The 19,687-nt window shown below is 31.3% G+C and overlaps 1 protein-coding gene across 1 annotated transcript in view; it reads right to left on the minus strand.

Annotated features, from left to right (window-relative positions):
• Nucleotides 1-19,687, minus strand: part of LOC114328390 (E3 ubiquitin-protein ligase UBR4) — a 193,332-nt gene that overhangs the window by 8,932 nt on the left and 164,713 nt on the right. The window contains exons 41-43 of the mRNA XM_050651407.1: nucleotides 15,618-16,159; nucleotides 11,054-11,297; nucleotides 7,311-7,631 (exon numbers count right to left, since the gene is read on the minus strand). Coding sequence (XP_050507364.1) covers nucleotides 7,311-7,631; nucleotides 11,054-11,297; nucleotides 15,618-16,159 — 1,107 coding nt within the window. The remainder of the gene's footprint in view (nucleotides 1-7,310; nucleotides 7,632-11,053; nucleotides 11,298-15,617; nucleotides 16,160-19,687) is intronic.

Genomic DNA, 19,687 nt, shown 5'->3' on the forward strand with positions numbered 1-19,687 from the left:
CATTTGATTTTTTAGGTATTAAAAAGGAATGTGGACCTTAACCAGTCTTGTGGTATTATTCCAGTATCATATATGTTGTTAAATAACTCTAGTATCATGTTCATCACTTCTCCATCAATAAGTTTTAATACTTCAACCGGTATTTCATCAGGCCCTGGTGTCTTACCATCCTTGGTGTTTTTTAAAGCATATTCCAGTTCTTGTTTAAGTATCATTAAACCCTTCATTTCTTCTCGTTTCACTGTTATTAATTCTCTTTCGTCGTCAAAAAGTTCTTTTACATATTCTTTCCATCTTGTGAGTTTTTGTTTGAAATCTATTATAATCTTGCCTTCTGAATCATTCACCATTCCACTATGAGTCTTCTTCTTTGTACCAGTCATTTCTCTAATCTTCTTATGCATGCCGAAACTATCGTACTTTCTCTCACATTCCTCAATATCCTTGCTTGTTCTGACAGCCACTTTTCTTTTTCCTCTTTGATCATTCTCTTTATGGTTCGATTTATTGCATCATATTGTTGTTTGTTTTTGTTCTTATAGGCACGTCTCTCATCCATTAAATTAAGAATTTCTTCTGTCATCCTTAATACTCATACAAAAGAGTAAATGAATTAAAAATGTATAAATATTTTCAATTTCTTTGCAACACGAAAATGCAGCAGCTGCATAATACTCTGGTTAAATCGGAGAGTGCAGGAAGAGTATATACCGGTTTCGGAGGTCTTTTCCCCCTCATCAGTAATCCCATATCCTCTTCTCTCCGACTTCTCCACGTATCATACTTTGGGCCCTTCCAAATTGCAAAGAAAGAAATGTCACGGATGAACTAGAGCCATCTACCGAAAAACAAAGTAAGTTATCAATCTAAGTAGCACAGAAAACGACAATAAATATCGTTCCCATACCACCAGATTGACAACAGGTGGAATACTTTCTTTGGTTACACCTCCTGAGATTTTCAAAATTTGTAAATCAAACAGGATGCCGAGGAAATTAAGATGAGAGAATTTTAAGTAATTCACAACTTATCTGCTCAGCGTGGTAAAAGTTCCAACAAGAAAGATTCCTTAATACTCCTACAAAAGAGTAAATGAATTAAAAATGTATGAACACTTTCAATTTCTTTGCAACACGAAAATGCAGCAGCTGCATAATACTCTGGTTAAATCGGAGAGTGAAGGACGAGTCTATATCGATTTCGGAGGTCTTCTCCCCCTCATCAGTAGTCCCATATCCTCTTCTCTCCGACTTCTCCACGTATCATACTTTGGGCCCTTCCGAATTGCAAAGAAAGAAATGTCACAGATGAACTAGAGCCATCTACCGAAAAACAAAGTAAGTTATCAATAGAAGTAGTACAGATGGCTAGATGGCTCTAGTTCTTCCGTGACATTTCTTTCTTTGCAATTCGGAAGGGCCCAAAGTATGATACGTGGAGAAGTCGGAGAGAAGAGGATATGGGACTACTGATGAGGGGGAAAAAACCTCCGAAACCGGTATAGACTCTTCCTGCACTTTCCGATTTAACCAGAGTATTATGCAGCTGCTGCATTTTCGTGTTGCAAAGAAATTTAAAACGTTTATACATTTTTAATTCATTTACTCTTTTGTTCCGAGTATTAAGGAATCTTTCTTGTTGGAACTTTTACCACGCTGAGCAGATGAGTTGTGAATTATTTAAAATTCTCTCATCTTAATTTCCTCGGCATCCTGTATGATTTACAATTTTTGAAAATCTCGGGAGGTTGTAACCAAAGAAAGTATTCCCTGTTGTCAATCTGGTGGTATGGGAACGATATTTATTGTCGTTTTCTGTGCTACTTCGATTGATAACTTACTTTGTTTTCGGTAGATGGCTCTAGTTCATCCGTGACATTTCTTTGTTTGCAATTCGGAAGGGCCCAAAGTATGATACGTGGAGAAGTCGGAGAGAAGAGGATATGGGACTACTGATGAGGGGGAAAAACCTCCGAAACCGGTATAGACTCTTCCTGCACTTTCCGATTTAACCAGAGTATTATGCAGCTGCTGCATTTTCGTGTTGCAAAGAAATTTAAAATGTTTATACAGAGGAAGTACAACTTTACATTATCTGGGATCAATCATGAAAAAAAAAGGCGGTAATATAACACGATGTAGAAAAAAGAATAGTAAAGATACAACATGCATATAACGCCTTAAAGAAAATCTTTAACACACGCGATATATCAGAATTAAGAGTAGATTATTGTATGATGCAGAGTCTTGGAAACAGGAAGAAACAACTACCAAAACATTACAAACCTGTATACATAAATCGTGGAGAAAAATCCTAAAAATATTCTGGTCTGATAAAATAACAAACGTAGAACTACGGAGAACAAAAGAAAAAAGAAAGACCAAAAATACTTTAACCAGACAGGCACTCGAATACCAACCAGACGGAAGAAGAAGAGGAAGACCCGATAATAGCTGGAGAAGAACTTAACAAGAGATATTGAAAGAATTGGCCTGACATACAGAGACGTCAAACAGAGAGCGAGAAACAGATAGTAGAGGATCCGATATAAGTTCGATTTGCACCGATCTGTTTAATGGATAAAAATTATTGGATATGTAACTTAGCATGTTAACAATTACAAACAAACACAAGGGTTGCCCGATCTAATTTTGTTCTAACTATAATTAATTAATTAATAGTTACAAAATGACATTTTTTTATGAATTTAAAAAAAAACTCGACCCGGGCAGATATTATTTCAAATTTTTTGGATCATTCTAAACAAAAAACGTCTTTTGTAATTTTTCTATAAAGTTGATCGTTTTCGAGTTATAAACAATTTAAAACTTAAAAAAGAACCAAAGATAACAATTTTCAAGGCTCAAAAACAGAAGTAAAAAATATCATTTTTGTAATCATCAAGTGCATAAATTCAAGTTCAAACCTTTTTCTATCAGGTCTTAATAGGCTATTGATTATGTACTATAGAAAGGAACTACAACGTTAACGGGGTTTTATTACTTCATATGGTCAATGAATCTCTATATATGAAAAAACCGCGGAGTGCTACCATTTAAAGGGGTGCGTTTTTGAGAAATGGGTGAATTAGTCCCTGGGCACAGGTTACATTAGGGTGAGTTCTATGCACTTTTGGTACAAACACGTCTACATAAAAATTGTACCTGGTTAAATTTCCTATCTAAATATAACTTTTTAAAGTCAAAGATACTTTTTTTTACAAAAATATATTCAAAAGAAAAAGCCCAAAGAAACCCAAAAGAAAGAAATTTTGTTTTTTGTCCCATAACTTTTGTCCACGGGGATATAGGTATAGACATTGCTTCACAGAAAAAAAACTTACATATTTTCTCTTTAAAATGATGCTTAGTAGAGGTCGTTAGGATTTACAGTTTTCGCAATATGATTTTTCAAAGTTCGCCACTCACAGCAATTTTGGGCAATTTTCCTTGTTATTTCGCAAATATTTTTCTGTAACTTTTTTCTACGCAACTTTAGGCATATGCAATGGTACATGTAAGAGGAATAGAAATCAATTACCTTTAAAATGTTCTACTGTATAATGTTGTACGACTTCTTTTAAAAAGGTTATCTTTTTCAAGATTTTATACTTTTAACAAGTTTTTATATTTTTTACGATTATTTTTTAAATTTCCCATTATAACTTTTTTTCTTCTACATTTAGGTATATATTATATAATAAAAAAGAAAGCTTATTCTGTTTACTTTAAAATGGTGTATTATAAAAAAATTCTAGGATTATTTTTGAATAAGATATGCTTTTTCAAAATGTAATAAGTACTTGCAACGATTTTTGATTTTAGGATTATTTTTTAAATTTCTCCTTATAACTTTTTTATGTGATTGTGTGTTATGATTGAATCTTATTTTTTATAGGTAATACTTTGGATCCACTTGACTCGGCCGGGCAAACTTCAAAATATGGATTAATTCCAATATTTACTGTCAAAACTCCTGCACCACAAGCTTTGCTTGAAAAAATAGCATGTAAATGTACCAAAGGATGTACAAAAAACTGCGGTTGTAGGAAGATAGGAATTAGTTTTTCAATATTCTGCAAAGGATGCATGTGCATGGGTACTAATTGTGGGACTCTAAGATAACTGAGGTGTCAGAGGAAGATATTGAAGCTAATGCTAACGAAGAGATGGACTTTGATTTTGAAATTTTTTAAATGTCAACGTTTAATAATTTTAACTAAAGTGATGTTTTCTAAGACTAATGTTTATGTAATTTTTGTAAAAGAAATAATTTTAAATAATACAGGTAAAAAATATCAAAGAATCACTCGGTTTCCATTATTTAAATATAGATGATACACCATTTTAAAGAACAGAAAGTAAGCCCTCTTTATTCAGCAATATATAGTATATTCATGTACAAGAAAAAAAAAGTTATAATGAGAAATTTAAAAAATAATCCTAAAATCAAAAAGCGTTGCAAGTACTTATTACATTTTGAAAAATAATATCTTATTCAAAAATAATCCTCGAATTTTTTGTAATACAAAATTTTAAAGTAAACAAAATAAGCTTTTTTTATTATATAATATAATATATACCCAAATGTAGAAGAAAAAAAGTTATAATGAGAAATTTAAAAAATAATCGTAAAAAATGTAAAAAATAATATTTTTTTTATATTAGGTATTATACAGGGTGTAACGAAAATACAGGTCATAAATTAAATCACATATTCTGAGACCAAAAATAGTTCGAATGAACCTAATTTACCTTAGTACACATGCACATGTTACCTATGCACATAAAAAAAGTTACAGCCCTTTGAAGTTACAAAATGAAAATCGATTTTTTCGAATATATCGAAAACTATTAGAGATTTTTTATTGAAAATGGACCTGTGGCATTCTTATGGCAGGAACATCTTAAAAAACAATTATAGTGAAATTTGTGCACCCCATAAAAATTTTATGGGGGTTTTGTTCCCTTAAACCCCCCCCCCCCCCAAACTTTTGTGTACGTTTTAATTAAATTAATATTGTGGTACCATTAGTTAAATTCAATATTTCTAAAACTTTTTTGCCTCTTAGTATTTTTTCGATAAGGCAGTTTTTATCGAGTTGCGGCTTCCTTTTTAATATGTTTACATACAAATTTTATGGGGGTTTTGTTCCTTTAAACCCCCCAAATGTTTGTATATGTTCCAATTAAACTTTTACTGCGGTACCATTAGTTAAACACAGTGTTTTTAAAATTTTTTTGCCTCTGTATTTTTCCGAGAAGGCACTTTTTATCGAGATATTACTTCTTTTTTAGTATGGTTCAAAATACCTAAAAATGTAAATCATAAATAGATTTTCATATTATTACCAAGTCTCCATAATCGTACTTAGCCATATACAAATATGTGGTGGATTTGACAAATATTCAAAATATCTCGATAAAAACTGACTTTTCGAAAAAGTACTAAGAGGCAAAAAAGTTTTTAAAATATTATGTTTAACTAATGGTATTACAATAATAATTAAATTGGAACGTATACAAAAGTTTGGGGGGGTTTAAAGGAACAAAACCCTCATAAAATTTTTATGGGGTGTCCAAATTTCGCTACAATTTTTTATTAAGATACTACTACCATAAGAATGCCACATGTCTATTTTCAATAAAAGATCTCTAATAGTTTTCGATATATTGGAAAAAATCGATTTTCATTTTATAAATTCAAAGGGCTGTAACTTTTTTTATGTGCACATTTGTAGTAAGGTAAGTTTGGTTCAATCGAACTATTTTTGGTCCCAGAATATGTTATTAAATTTATGACCTGTATTTTTGTTACACCCTGTATATTATATAATATAATATTATATTATATATACTATATATAATATAATATTATATAATATACAATATATCATATAATAATATAATTTTATTTTTATATTATATTATAAAAAATCGTTAAAAGTATAAAACTTTGAAAAACCATAATCTCTTTAAAAAAAAGTAGTACAACGTTAGACAGTAGACCATTTTAAAGCTAATTGATTTCTATTTCTATTACGTGTACCATTTCATATACCTAAAGTTACGTGGAAAAAAGTTACAGAACAATATTTGCGAAATTACAAGGAAAATTGCCCAAAATTGCTGTGAGTGGCGAACTTTGAAAAATCATATTTCGAAAACTATAAATCCTAATTACCTCTACTACACAACATTTTAAAGAAGAAATATGTAGGTTTTTTTTCTGTAAAGTAATGTCTATACCTATATCCTCGTGGACCAAAGTTATGGGACAAAAAACAAAATTTCTTTCTTTTGGGTTTCTTTGTGCTTTTTCTTTTGAATATATTTTTGTAAAAAAAAGTATCATTGATTTTAAAAAGCGATATTTAGATAGGAAATTTAACAAGGAACAATTTTTATGTAGGTATGTTTATACCAAAAGTGCATAGAACTCACCCTAATGTAACCTGTGCCCAGGAACTAATTCACCCATTTCTCAAAAACGCACCCCTTTAAATGGTAGCACTCCGAGGTTTTTTCATATATAGATGTCCATTGACCATATGAAATAATAAAACCCCGTTAACGTTGTAGTTCCTTTTAGCTATCTTATTTTGAATATAATCAATTTTAGCCATGTTTTATTCTAAAACATATTTTTTTTAATTGTTAATGAGGAAGGTTTCTTATGGGGAGACGGGCATTAACAACTAAAAACAATGTTTCAGAATAAAATAAGTCCAAAAGACTTATCAAGAACTGATGTTTAATGAAGAATAATGTTTAATAAAACTTTAGGTACTTCGTAATTTCAAAAATGATATTTTATACTCATGTTTTTGAGCTTTGAAATCGTCATCTTTCGTTCTTTTTTCAGTTTTAAATTGTTTATAACTAGAAAACGATCAACTCTAGAGCAAAATTACAAAAGACCTAAAAAAACCTAAAATAATATCTGCTGGGATCGATTTTTTTTTAATTTATAAAAAAATGTCATTTTTTAATTATTAATATTTAGAACAAGATTAGATCGGGCAACCCTTGTGTTTGTTTGTAATTGTTAACATGCTAAATTACATATCCAATAATTTTTATCCATTAAACAGATCGATGCAACTCGACCTTATATCGTATCTTAGACTAAGAGAAAAATGGAAAAGACTTTTAGAGGAAATTATGAAAGAATAAAACAGAAGAGGATCCGCTGATCCAGCCGATCAGCAATCTTTCACTTTTGAATGGAAGTAGAAGTTTTGAATGGAGGGAATGCAGTAGAGGGATGTAATATTTCTAATGAAAAATTAGTATACAAAAAATACTTACGTATTTATCACATATAAAGCAACGTGTATCAGATATGGTATTAAATGCATATTACTTTGTGGTCCACCGCCTCCCGTATCTTCATGAAAAGATTTCTCTTGTGCAAACCTCAACAGCAAAAGCTTCAAATCGTGAATAGTTGAATTGTGTCCTATATCTCTGTGATTCGTGCTTTCCTGCAAGTATGTGTTGTGTCTGGCAAGACAACTGGCAAATGATGATTCGGGTACTTGTGGACCCCATAGCGGCAAGAGTCCGTTGCATTTGGTGTTGGCGTTTTGAAGGGCCGCAGATTCCCATTCGTCACGAGCCCGTGCCAACCTAAAAACAGATTTTTCATAAAAAAACAATTTTATTGTTAAAATACATGAAGCTAACATTTTTTTGGCGATAATTTAAAATTATTGTTTTTTTAATATAATCGAAAATTAATTCGTTTATACACTTTTTTGGGAAACTTTTTCAGCGCCATAGGTCTTTTTAAAAGTTTAGTTAAAAGCGGCAAAGCAGGAAACTTTTCTTATCCTTAATGTGCCTTACCAGAGGGCTAGAGCAATTCAAAACCGAAGCTTTTAACCTCGCAATTCTTACAGAATGGATCGATTTGCTTGAAAATTTGAGAATAAGTAGTGGATAGTCCAAGGATCAAAATCTATATGATGCCGAAAGGCGCTTTTATCATGGGGGTGGTTGCCACCCCATCTCAGGGGTGGACATTTTTTATTATATTTTGACCGCAAAAGTTGATAATAACATTCATTCTAAGCAAAAAACGTTCTATACATTTGTTTGATAAAATTAATAGTTTTCTATTTATTCGCTATCGAAAGTGTTTTTTTTTATATCTAAAAAATCAATGTTTTTCGATGGTATACTCATTTACGATTCACTCAATTTTTACCGTAGAAATTTTTTTTTCAAAATTCTTGAGAATTAAATAAGCTACAATTTCATATTTAAACATTTTTTCGTATCTCTGATGCTAATCTTTCTATTCTGAAGAGAATGGTATTTTTTACCAAATTATAAAAATTCGTTATTAGCTTTAAACTTCAGTTTTTTAAAAACTAATCATTCTAAGCCAGTCAAACTTCTAGAACCTATTAATAATACATAAACAAAGAAAAATAAATAAGGCCAATGAATAAAACACCGCTAACTTACATTATTTTACGCTTCCAATTGGATTTCTCCTTTTTTTTTTTCAAAAAAATATATTGATTTTTTAACCGTAACTTTTTTATTTTTTATCTTAGAAAGTTTGGTAAAAAAGAATTTTGTAGGTTTTTACAAGATCTATAAGGCTTCTCCAGAACAAAGTCCTTAGAACAATGCTGAATGCCCCTTGGTATTGAAAGGAGAGGGGAAAGCCCCTACGTTTGGCCCTGGTAGTCAACGTTGGCCTAAGATGGTTGTTTAAGCTTCCTGGTAGGGTTTCACCATGTTCCCGGAGGTTATATCTTTTAACATCCGCGTTTAGCCTGTTCAATATTACTTTGACATAATGTAGATCGAATTATAAATTCAACCATTGTTTGGTTCTGGGGCTATTTAGCAAGTATTCAAGTAAGTAATCATAACCACATTTTTTAACTTTCAAAATTTCAACCATCTTTCAATTTTAGTAGTGGGATTACTTATTTTATTGTAGATTCACTGATGATGGACTAATCCGAAAACGTTCTGAATTGGACACATTTTATTCAATCCATTGGGTGTTTTAAACTTTAATAAATATACCAATTACATAGAAGTGGTTTTTTACTTCATGTTAGAGTTTTTAACCTAATTTTAAGCAAAAACTGTTCTATAATTATTTTTTGAAAACTGAATACTTTTTGAGTTATTCGTGGTTGAAAATTAGCCATTTTCATTGAAAATTTACACCTTTTCGGACGGACTTTTGCAAATACCTTAAAAACTATGCATCTAACAAAAAACTAAATAAAATATTTATGTAGGTTATAAAAAAAAAACAAGGAGATTCGTTCCTTCATAAATCTTCTAGTTAAAATACACAGAGGGATATGGTAGGTAAGAAGAGTTTGTTTTTTTGCTGATTCAACTTGAAATAGAGAAACTGTCGATTTTAGGTGTATAATGATACTAATAACTTTTGTAGTGCTTGAAAAGACCTTGAAAATGAGAAATACTAAATGTCGATTACGTTCAAACTAAACGAGATATTCTGCAAAAAATTGATGACTAATGTATTTTAAGAAGAAATGAGAAGTATATTTAACCCCTCATCCATCAGAATTTAAATACATCGTTTTCATTCTACAATACTTTTTATTATAGTGTTATTTCTATGTTTAAAATGTTGGACTGGATTAAAATGAATGGTTTTAAAAAAAAAATAAGATCAAATTATAGAGCGCATTTTTAAATTTTCTTAAAAATCTTCCTTTTCCTCCATGTAACTCGAAAAAGATAAAGAGATATGAAAAAAAGGTATGCTTTTTCTCATGAGGATCTTTCAGTGCGTCACAGTTTTTCGATTTCTTTCTAACGCATTAAATTGCATGTGGCAGAAAAAAACGCACGTCGGTGATTACATTTCGTCGGTGACATTTATAACATTTATTCTAGTTGTCAATAGATGGCGCTATATATGCATTTTATAAATGCAATAAACACAATTGATTTGATTTTATGCCAAATTGCAAATAAAATGTGACAACTGTTAGATTTAACTAAAATGTAATGTCACTAAAATGTATATTATCACGGACTTACCTTTTTTTCTATCATTTGTGACGCACTGAAAGATGCTCATGAAAAGAAGCATACCACACAAAAATGTAGGGCTTTTCAGATAAAAATTTTCTTTTTATTTTTCATTACTGTATCTCAAAAACCATTCATTTTAAACCCGTCCAACTTTTTGAACATAGAAATAACACTATAATAAAAGGTATTGTAGAAGGAAAACCATGCATTTACATTTTGGTGGATGGGGGTTAAAATTACTTCTCATTTTTTCTTAAAATACATTAGTTATCAATTTTATTTGCAGCATATCTCGCTAATTTTAATGTAATGGACCTTTAATATAGCTCATTTTAAAGGTCTTTTCAAGCACTGCAAAAGGTATTAGTATCACTATACACCTAAAATCGACCGTTTCTCTGTTATTTCAAGTTGAATACACCAATTTGAGAATGTACCAAAAAACAAACTATTTTCACCTACCATATCTCTCTTTGTATTATAACTAGAAGATTTATGAAGGCAAGTGTCTCTGTTTTTTTATAACCTACAAAAATGTTTAATATAGTTTTTTTAATCAGATGCATAGTTTTTGAGGTATTCGTAAAAAACCGTTCGAAAAGGTATTATGTTTCAATGAAAATGACCAATTTTCAACAACAAATATCTCAAAAAGTGTCGAGTTTAAAAAAAAATTATAGAACAGTTTTTGCTTAGAATTAGGTTCTCTAGCGAATTCCGTGATAATTTTAACCAAAAAATTTTCCATCCCTAGGAAGGGGTGGTAACCACCCCCAAGATAAAAGCACACATCGGCATAGGGTAGACTTTGAATTAGGAGATAAGTAGAGGTTAGGCCCAAAATTTCAATAAAATCCAAGCAGTAGGATAGAATTCGGAGGTAATATCCTATTCTTGCTCCCAATAATTGGCGTACTTGTAGAATTCGTAAAAATTAAAAAATGCTAAAAATTTTAGGTGGCCTCTTTTTAATGACCGCCCAGTGTATATTTAAAATATACCAAACTTACCTCACTGCACTCATATGACAATCGATATGAACGATGTTGAAGTGGCTGACAGTAGTGTATCCAACAGTTTTTCTTGGTTTGCCTTCGAATTCTTCAACATTACATCTTTTTGTAAACGTGTACAGCCCCAAAACTTTGGTTGGTTGATATTTATATCCTTCACGACATATGCAACACACCAAACCGGATTCCTCGCCCAATTCTTCAATTTGTTGGAGTATATTAGACTTTGCAGTGACTTGGCCTGGAAAATGAAATACGTATAAACAGATAAATAGGAATCTAAACTTAGGTGCATAGAAATCGGCCCACTTAAAAATTTGGTAATTTTTGATGTCTCATATTTCCTAAACCTGTTGGCCGATTTAAGTGATTTTTTGAACATGTTATAGCCTGATTCTTAAACAATACCACTGCAATAATATTGTTGCTAAACAGGTAAATTTTCATTGTATACCGGGTGTACCAATCAAACTGTTTTTTTCTCAAAGTTCGCATCACCCCGTGGAATATTCTAGCATTTATAAAATACTGAAATTAAAACCTAACTATAGCCTCAGGTTTTCTTAACATTCTGTTTTTTTGATTCATTCGTTTATCTTGGATAATAAAAAAGTTAGGTACTTTAACAACTAGACATGTTCTTCATCAATACACGGTGTTTTTAATTAAGTTCGACAAACTTTAAGGGGTAATTTTGTACGAAAAAATAATGACAGTTGGCTTTATAAACATATGTCCGCAAATGTTTCGTTTCCGAGATACAGGATGCTGAACTTTTTCTTACAAAATGACGATTTATTTATTGCTTTAAAACCAGTTGAGATATCCAAATGAAATTTGGTAGGTTTTAAGAGATAGTTATTGCAGATTTTTTGACATCAAATTGAGAATTTTATATTTACCATTAGCGTGCATAAGGGTAATAATGATCGGTCATATTACACGTATGAGCGCTAATGGTGAATATTACATGTCAAAAAATGTGCAATAACTACGTCTTAAAACGCACCAAATTTCATTGGTATATATCAACTGGTTTTAAAGCCATAAAATAAATCGTCAGTTTTTAAGAAAAAATTCAACATCCCGTATCTCGGAAACGAAACATTTGCGGACATACGTTTATAAAGCCAACTGTCATTATTTTTTCATGCAGAATTATCCCTTAAAATTTGTCGCACTTATTTAGAAACACCATGTATTGATGAAGAACATGTCTAGTTGTTAAAGTACCTAACTTTTTTATTATCCAAGATAAACGAATGAATCAAAAAAACAGAATGTTAAGAAAACCTGAGGCTATAGTTGGGTTTTAATTTCAGTATTTTATAAATGCTAGAATATTCCACGGGATGATGCGAACTTTGAGAAAAAAACACAGTTTGATTGGTACACCCGGTATACAATGAAAATTTACCTGTTTAGCAACAATACTATTACAGTCGTATTGTTAAAGAATCAGGCTATAACATGTTCAAAAAATCACTTAAATCGGCCAACAGGTTTAGGAAATATGAGACATCAAAAATGACCAAATTTTTTAGTGGGCTGATTTCTATGCACGTAAGTTTATTAAAAAAGAATGTGTGTACTATGTACGCACGTAAGAAGATATTCTTCTATTATATAATAGGTAATTTAAACGAAGTAAATATACTTAAAAGGTTATTTGTATTTTATTTAAAAATCAAACTAACTTTCTTATCTACCACTTTCAAAAATTTTTTATTAAAACAACCAAAAATAAAAAAAATATGAACCGCCCGGGAATTGAACCCGCAACCCTCCAATCTCAGTGCTAACGCATTTCTAACTACTCCATCGAGGCACTAGAAATAAATGTGTAAGTTTCGGATATAATTACACAACACGGCGACATATAGTGTAAAAATGTTATATGCTTACATAATATTTTATTAATCCAAAAACACAAGAATTATAACAAATAATACATTTCCTAAAACCACTAATATATTCTTTTAATGACTTATTTGCACGGTTATAGATAAATACATACCTATCTTGAAAGATTAGCAATGAACTACATACTGTCAGAACTACATAGGCTGTCAGTGTGCGCAGGCGCGCGGTAAATGTACAATTTTACCCTCAATCGATTCGCCGCTAAAGAAGAATATCTTCAAAAATCAAATAAGAAATCATGTTTTCCATATTTTAAGATCTGGACCCTTTAAATTTCTTGAAAACACTTGTATTTTTGCTTTCCGATAGTACAGATATGATAAAGCAGAAGACAAACTGGAGAGATGGAAAGAATACATTCAGACACCTCTTTACGACGATAGACCTTGTGTTCTATCATCCACAGATGATCGAATGAAAAAGGTCCATAAATAACCAAAGAAGAATTTATGCAGTAAAAGTTCAGAAAGACTTAAAAGTCACCGTTCAAGATATACGACACAGGCAAAATACCATCACAATGACTAAAATCAACATTCGCAACATTACTAACTCCTCACAAAGCGATGAGCTTTGATGATATTAAGCTTGATGTCTTATTATTAACCGAATTTATTCAGTAATGACAACCGCCTTATAAACAATGTGTTTTGGGAAAGACCAGATTGTGGAAGGTCTGTAGGACGGCCTGGAAAAAGGTGGAAAGATGCAGTCAGAGAAAATGGGAGTGATGTAATGAGAAGCAATGGCAAATAGGGCAGTCAATGAGGGTATTTGGCTCCAAATTCCATTCTACATCGATTTACTTGCTATTTTCACAATAAGAAGGGAATAGCTCAAGAAACAAAGTCTACCCTATGCCGATGTGCGTTTTTATCTTGGGGTGGTTCCCACCCTTCTCGGGGGTGAAAAATGTTTTGGTTAAAATAGCCACGGAAGAGGCTAGAGAACCTAATTTTAAGAAAAAACTGTTCTATGATTATTTTTCAAAACTCAATACTTTTTGAGTTATTCGTGGTTGAAAATTGACCATTTTCATTGAAAAATTACACCTTTTCGAACGGATTTTTGCGAATACCTTAAAAACTATGCATCTAACAAAAAAACTATATAAAATATTTCTGTAGGTTATAAAAAAACAAAGAGATTCGTTCCTTCATAAATCTTCTAGTTAGGTCGTAGGTAGTTCTGGTAAGTAAGAAGAGTTTGTTTTTTTGATGCATGCTCAAGTCGGTGTATTCAACTTGAAATAACAGAGAAACTGTCGATTTTAGGTGTATAATGATACTAATAACTTTTGTCGTGCTTGAAAAGGCCTTGAAAATGAGCAATACTAAATGTCGATTACATTCAAACTAAGCGAGATATTCTGCAAAAAATTGATGACTAATGTATTTTAAGAAGAAATGAGAATATTTAACCCCTCATCCATCAGAATTTAAATACATCGTTTTCCTTCTACAATACTTTTTATTATAGTGTTATTTCTATGTTTAAAAAGTTGGACTGGATTAAAATGAATGGTTTTAAAAAAACATGAGATCAAATTATAGAGCGCATTTTTAAATTTTCTTAAAAATCTTCCTTTTCCTCCATGTAACTCGAAAAAGATAAGAGATACGAAAAAAAGATATCACACAAAAATGTAGGACTTTTTCAGATAAAAATTTCCTTTTGATTTTTCATTACTGTATCTCTTATCATTTTTAAGTTACATGGAGAAAAAGAAAGATTTTTAAGAAAATTTAAAAATGCGCTCTATAATTTGATCCTTTTTTTTCAAAAACCATTCATTTTAAACCCGTCCAACTTTTTGAACATAGAAATAACACAATAATAAAAAGTATTGAAGAAGAAAAACCATGCATTTATATTTTGGTGGATGGGGGTTAAAATTACTTCTCATTTTTTCTTAAAATACATTAGTTATCGATTTTGTTTGCAGCATATTTCGCTAATTTTAATTTAATGGACCTTTAACATAGCTCATTTTAAAGGTCTTTTCAAACACTACAAAAGGTATTAATAGCATTATACATCTAAAATCGACAGTTTCTCTGTTATTTCAAGTTGAATTGAGAATGTACCAAAAAACAAACTATTTTCACCTACCATATCTCTCTTTGTATTATAATTAGAAGATTTATTAAGGCAAGTGTCTCTTTGTTTTTTATAACCTACAAAAATGTTTAATATAGTTTTTTTAGTAAGATGCATAGTTTTTAAGGTATTCGCAAAAAACCGTTCGAAAAGGTATTGTTTCAATGAAAATGGCCAATTTTCAATCACGAATATCTCAAAAAGTATCGAGTTTTAGGTTCTCTTAGAATAAGGTTCTCTATCGAATTCAGTGGTAATTTTAACCAAAAAATGTTCCACCCATAAGAAGGGGGTGGGAACCACTCCCAAGATAAAAGTACACATCGGCATAGGGTAGACTTTGAATTAGGAGATAAGTAGAGGCTAGGCAAAAAATTTCATTAAAATCCATGCAGTAGGATAGAATTCAGAGGTAATATCCTATTCTTGCTCCCACTGACTGGTGTAAAAGGATCGACAAACATGGGAGGCAATAGTACACGAGGCAAAGACTCACGAAGATTTGTAACACCATTGATGATGATGATTTGTTACTTACCTTTATCGTTGGTTCTCATTCCCAACTGACCAAGTTGCTTTTCCCTCATTGCCATGGCGAGACGTTTCTTCTCAGATCTTGTAAACTCTCTGACGGCGTCAATCTGCTTTGCGACATCCGGATTCGTGCAGAGTGCTTCTAACAAGTTTTCAGCTAGGGATCCGACGTGTTCATCTGAAGACACCTGTTCCAGACGATGAATGATCGGAATAGTTTCCGCAGCAGCTATTGCTAGTTGCGTTTTTTCGTGACTATGAGCTAATCCAGTTAAAAATCTCAAGATGTACTTCAAAGCCGGTTTGGATATGAAATCTTTCAACTCGTCGCTGTCTACCCTTAATAAAGTCGGTTTGACACAAGGTGCGTGCATAGTTATGTATTCTAAGGCATTTTTGACTATTTCCAAAGCGATTATGTAATCTTTTAACGTGCTGCCGATGGCATTCTTCTCGATGCTGTTGGTTAAAACACAGAACATCTCGAGTTTTTGTTGATCGTCTGAGTTATGTTCCATGTCATATTTGTTGAAATCCAGGACGGAACTGAAACAATAAAAAGTTTAAATTAAGGGAATGGGTACGTAGTTTCGGCTCTAATGCTATTTAAATGGGATTAATTTTTTTCAAATCCTGAGAAAACTAATAAGTATTTTTGAAAAATTTAAACGTAGAATGAAAGATTACGTTCTTACCGAGGGCCGAAAGTCTCTGAAAACTTCGGTAATGTTTATTTTAATAAGTTACAGGGGTGAAAAACTAAGAGAAAATGTAGTGTGTTTTTAATTTCAAATATCTCGTTCAAAAGAAACTTTTTATTTATTCTAAGGGACTTTCGGCCCTCGATAATAATCTTGCGTCTTTCATTCTGCGTTTAAATTTTTTAAAAATATTTGCTAGTTTTGAAAAAAATGGACATCATGTCCGTGGTGATATTTTCCAAATCGAACATTCGCTATCTTTGTCATACAACGCACTGAGTCAAATAGAAAATGATGACAAGACAGTGACAATTTTAAATATATGACATGGCATCGGGAACATTTTTTTTCTCTCTGATTCTGGCCTTGGTTTAGAACTAGAACCTTTAGCCACGTAATTGTATAACTTATCACTAACTCAGGTGTAATGTGTAGTGTGTGTGTTGAGTAAGTGTCTTATTACTTTGCAAAGTTGACCTCATTGTCTTTGCAAAGAGACGCTAATTGTATCCGAACGTCTGCGGTCCCTCCGGTGAGTACCGATCATATTTTGAGTTGTTGATTAAATAATATTGATAGTGTATTTGATAAATAATTGATTTAAGACGTGAACTTAATAAAAAGTTAATTGTTTGTTATTTATGGACGATCCAAGCAGAGAATTGACCAGGATATATTCTGTGATCCAAGTATTTTGTTGTTAAAGATGTTCAAAATTGTAAGCGTTCCATGGTAACAATATAATATTAAAAAATCACTTAAACACTTTTCCTTTTTTCTCGATTGAATATTAGTTTTTGTTGTACAGTATATAAATGATTACAATCACTGAATACATAATTAGTGAATTTGCAATTATACAAGTAATAGTTATCCAAGAACATTCAAAAGCCATCTCTTTAAAGTTAATGATGACATTGTCAAGTATGTAGTAATGTTTTTACATATCCATACCAGTGAGAATTTTACTACACGTAATTTGCCGTGTAAAGACAGAAAAAGTAGGGATAGCCGTAAAATATTTGCGAATTATGTACCGATGGCCTTAATGGTAGGGGAGCCCAAGCGGGGATTTTTGCAGTTACACGAGCGCATCAGATTATAACATGGGGAAACCTTGTACCCTGAAAATGTACCTCTACCCGGCGTTATCGAAATGCCTCCCACTTTTTCAAATAAATATTTTTATACATGAAATGCCTCCCAGGTACAATCGAAATGCCTCCGGTTTGAAAACATTTAGGCTGACATTTTGTCTACTTAATCGCTGTATAATGAGACAATGTTGCCAATTCATAATTTAAATAGGTACTAAAGTGTACATAAAATATGGTAACATAAATATTTCACAGTATGACATATTTCTTTTTAGAACAGAAACTTGTTCCGACAATCTAATAGCCAGCTTTTCTGGGTAATTTCAATTCCGATTCTTAACGATTCCATGAATAGGTACTTTTACCTTAATCTTTTTGTTTGTTTATATTGTACTAAATATGCACTAATGTACTAAAAAAACCTGCAAAGCATTTGTGAAAACACAGGGATGTGAAAATGCGATAATTGAATCAATATTAGATCATAACCACGAGAAGTTGTCTGCCGAAGTTTACAATAGAAAAGCCGTAGGCAATCCAATAAAAAGAGCAGCCGTGGAAGATCTCAGCGAAAAACCAATGAAGCTCATCTGTAAAGAACTTAAGAAGACAATTTACTATCAATGATATCAATAAGGTGAGACAAAATTTATATTATGCTAGAACCACTAATTCTTTAATTAAACTTCCCAAAAATATATCTGAATTTGATCAAGCTCTTGATTTATCTTCTATTATTACAAATAGAAATGAAAATTTTATAATTAAAAATGACAAAGATAATCATATTGTTATATTAACATGCTTTTCAAATTTTCGTTTTCTTTCGACTGTTTCCAATTATTGGTATGTTGACGGAACTTTTGAATACTGTCCTCGTTATTTCACTCAATTGTTTAGTATACATGGCTTGAAAAATGGACATTATATTCCTCTTGTCTTTTGTTTACTTCAAGATAAAAAGTTGTCTTCATATTATCTCGCTTTTAAATATATCATAGAAGAATGTTTTACAACCTCTATCCTCTAAAGTAACAACTTCAGACTTTGAAATTTCCATTCATAATGGTATTCGTATGGCATTTCCTGAAGCAGATCTTCATGGATGTCGTTTTCATTTGGGACGGGCATGGTATAGAAAGGTTCAAGCACTGGGATTAGCACCAGAATACCAGAAAGAAGGTGTTAACTCAACCGAAATTACGCATTTTCTTATTTATATTTTTGGTCTTTCATTCTTATATCCTGAAATTCTTAGCGATTTTTTTGCTATAAATTTGGCAGAAATTAAACCAGTCGATGAAAGAGTCACCCAATTTTGTGATTATCTTGTTGATAATTACATATCTGAAAATTCAGCATTTCCTCCACATCTTTGGGCTGAGCACTCTTCATCCTTACAAAGAACCGCAAACCCATGCGAAAGTATAATTCTTCTTTCTACTGCCCTCATCCCAACATTAATAAGTTTATTGATATAATTTTACAATTTCAAATAAATACCTATAATAAAATGAATTCTCTTTCGACACCAAAAAAAAAAAAAAAAAAAAATTGCCGAAAGTAAAGCAAAAATAAATTTTCTAAATGAAAAAATTTTAGAATTAAGAGAATGTAAAATAAATAGATTAGAATTTGTCGTCAAAGTAGTATCATATAAATTTAGGAAAAATATTTAGTAATTTTATATTTCTATACACATTTTGTAATATTTTGCAAATAAGTTTTTTGTGATGATATTTTTAATAAATCTATCAAATATGTACTTATTATGTTTTTGTATTTTCTGTTATAGTTATTAAGGTACCAAGGGTATTATAAGGATAATAACGCTTGAGGTCAATGGTGTATATACCGAGGGCCTTTGGTCCGAGGGATATACGTTGACCGAAAGCGTTATTATCTATAATACTCGCGGTGCCTTCATCATTTAATGTCCGACTAAATTATTTTTTATATTCAAAAAATTTGAGTGAATTTTGAATTAATTAATTTTAAAACAAGTACATTTACCAGCAATAGTCGTAACGTAATTGTGGTAACCATAGTTTTACTTAGGTTGTTATTTGTCACCTTGACAGTATTTAACTAGCCATTTAAATTTAATGCCCTAGGGCGTTAGGGCTTGTTTTTAAAAATAACGCCCTAGGGCATTATATCATACGTAACTGACTTCGAAATCATGATACACATCATTGATCACAATAAACTAGTCGGACATTAATAATTTAATGTCCGACTGGTATATTATTTGACAAATAATGACATGATTTCGA

This window comes from Diabrotica virgifera, chromosome 5 (genome assembly GCF_917563875.1).
Source record: "Diabrotica virgifera virgifera chromosome 5, PGI_DIABVI_V3a".
Classification (NCBI taxonomy): Eukaryota; Metazoa; Arthropoda; class Insecta; order Coleoptera; family Chrysomelidae; genus Diabrotica; species Diabrotica virgifera.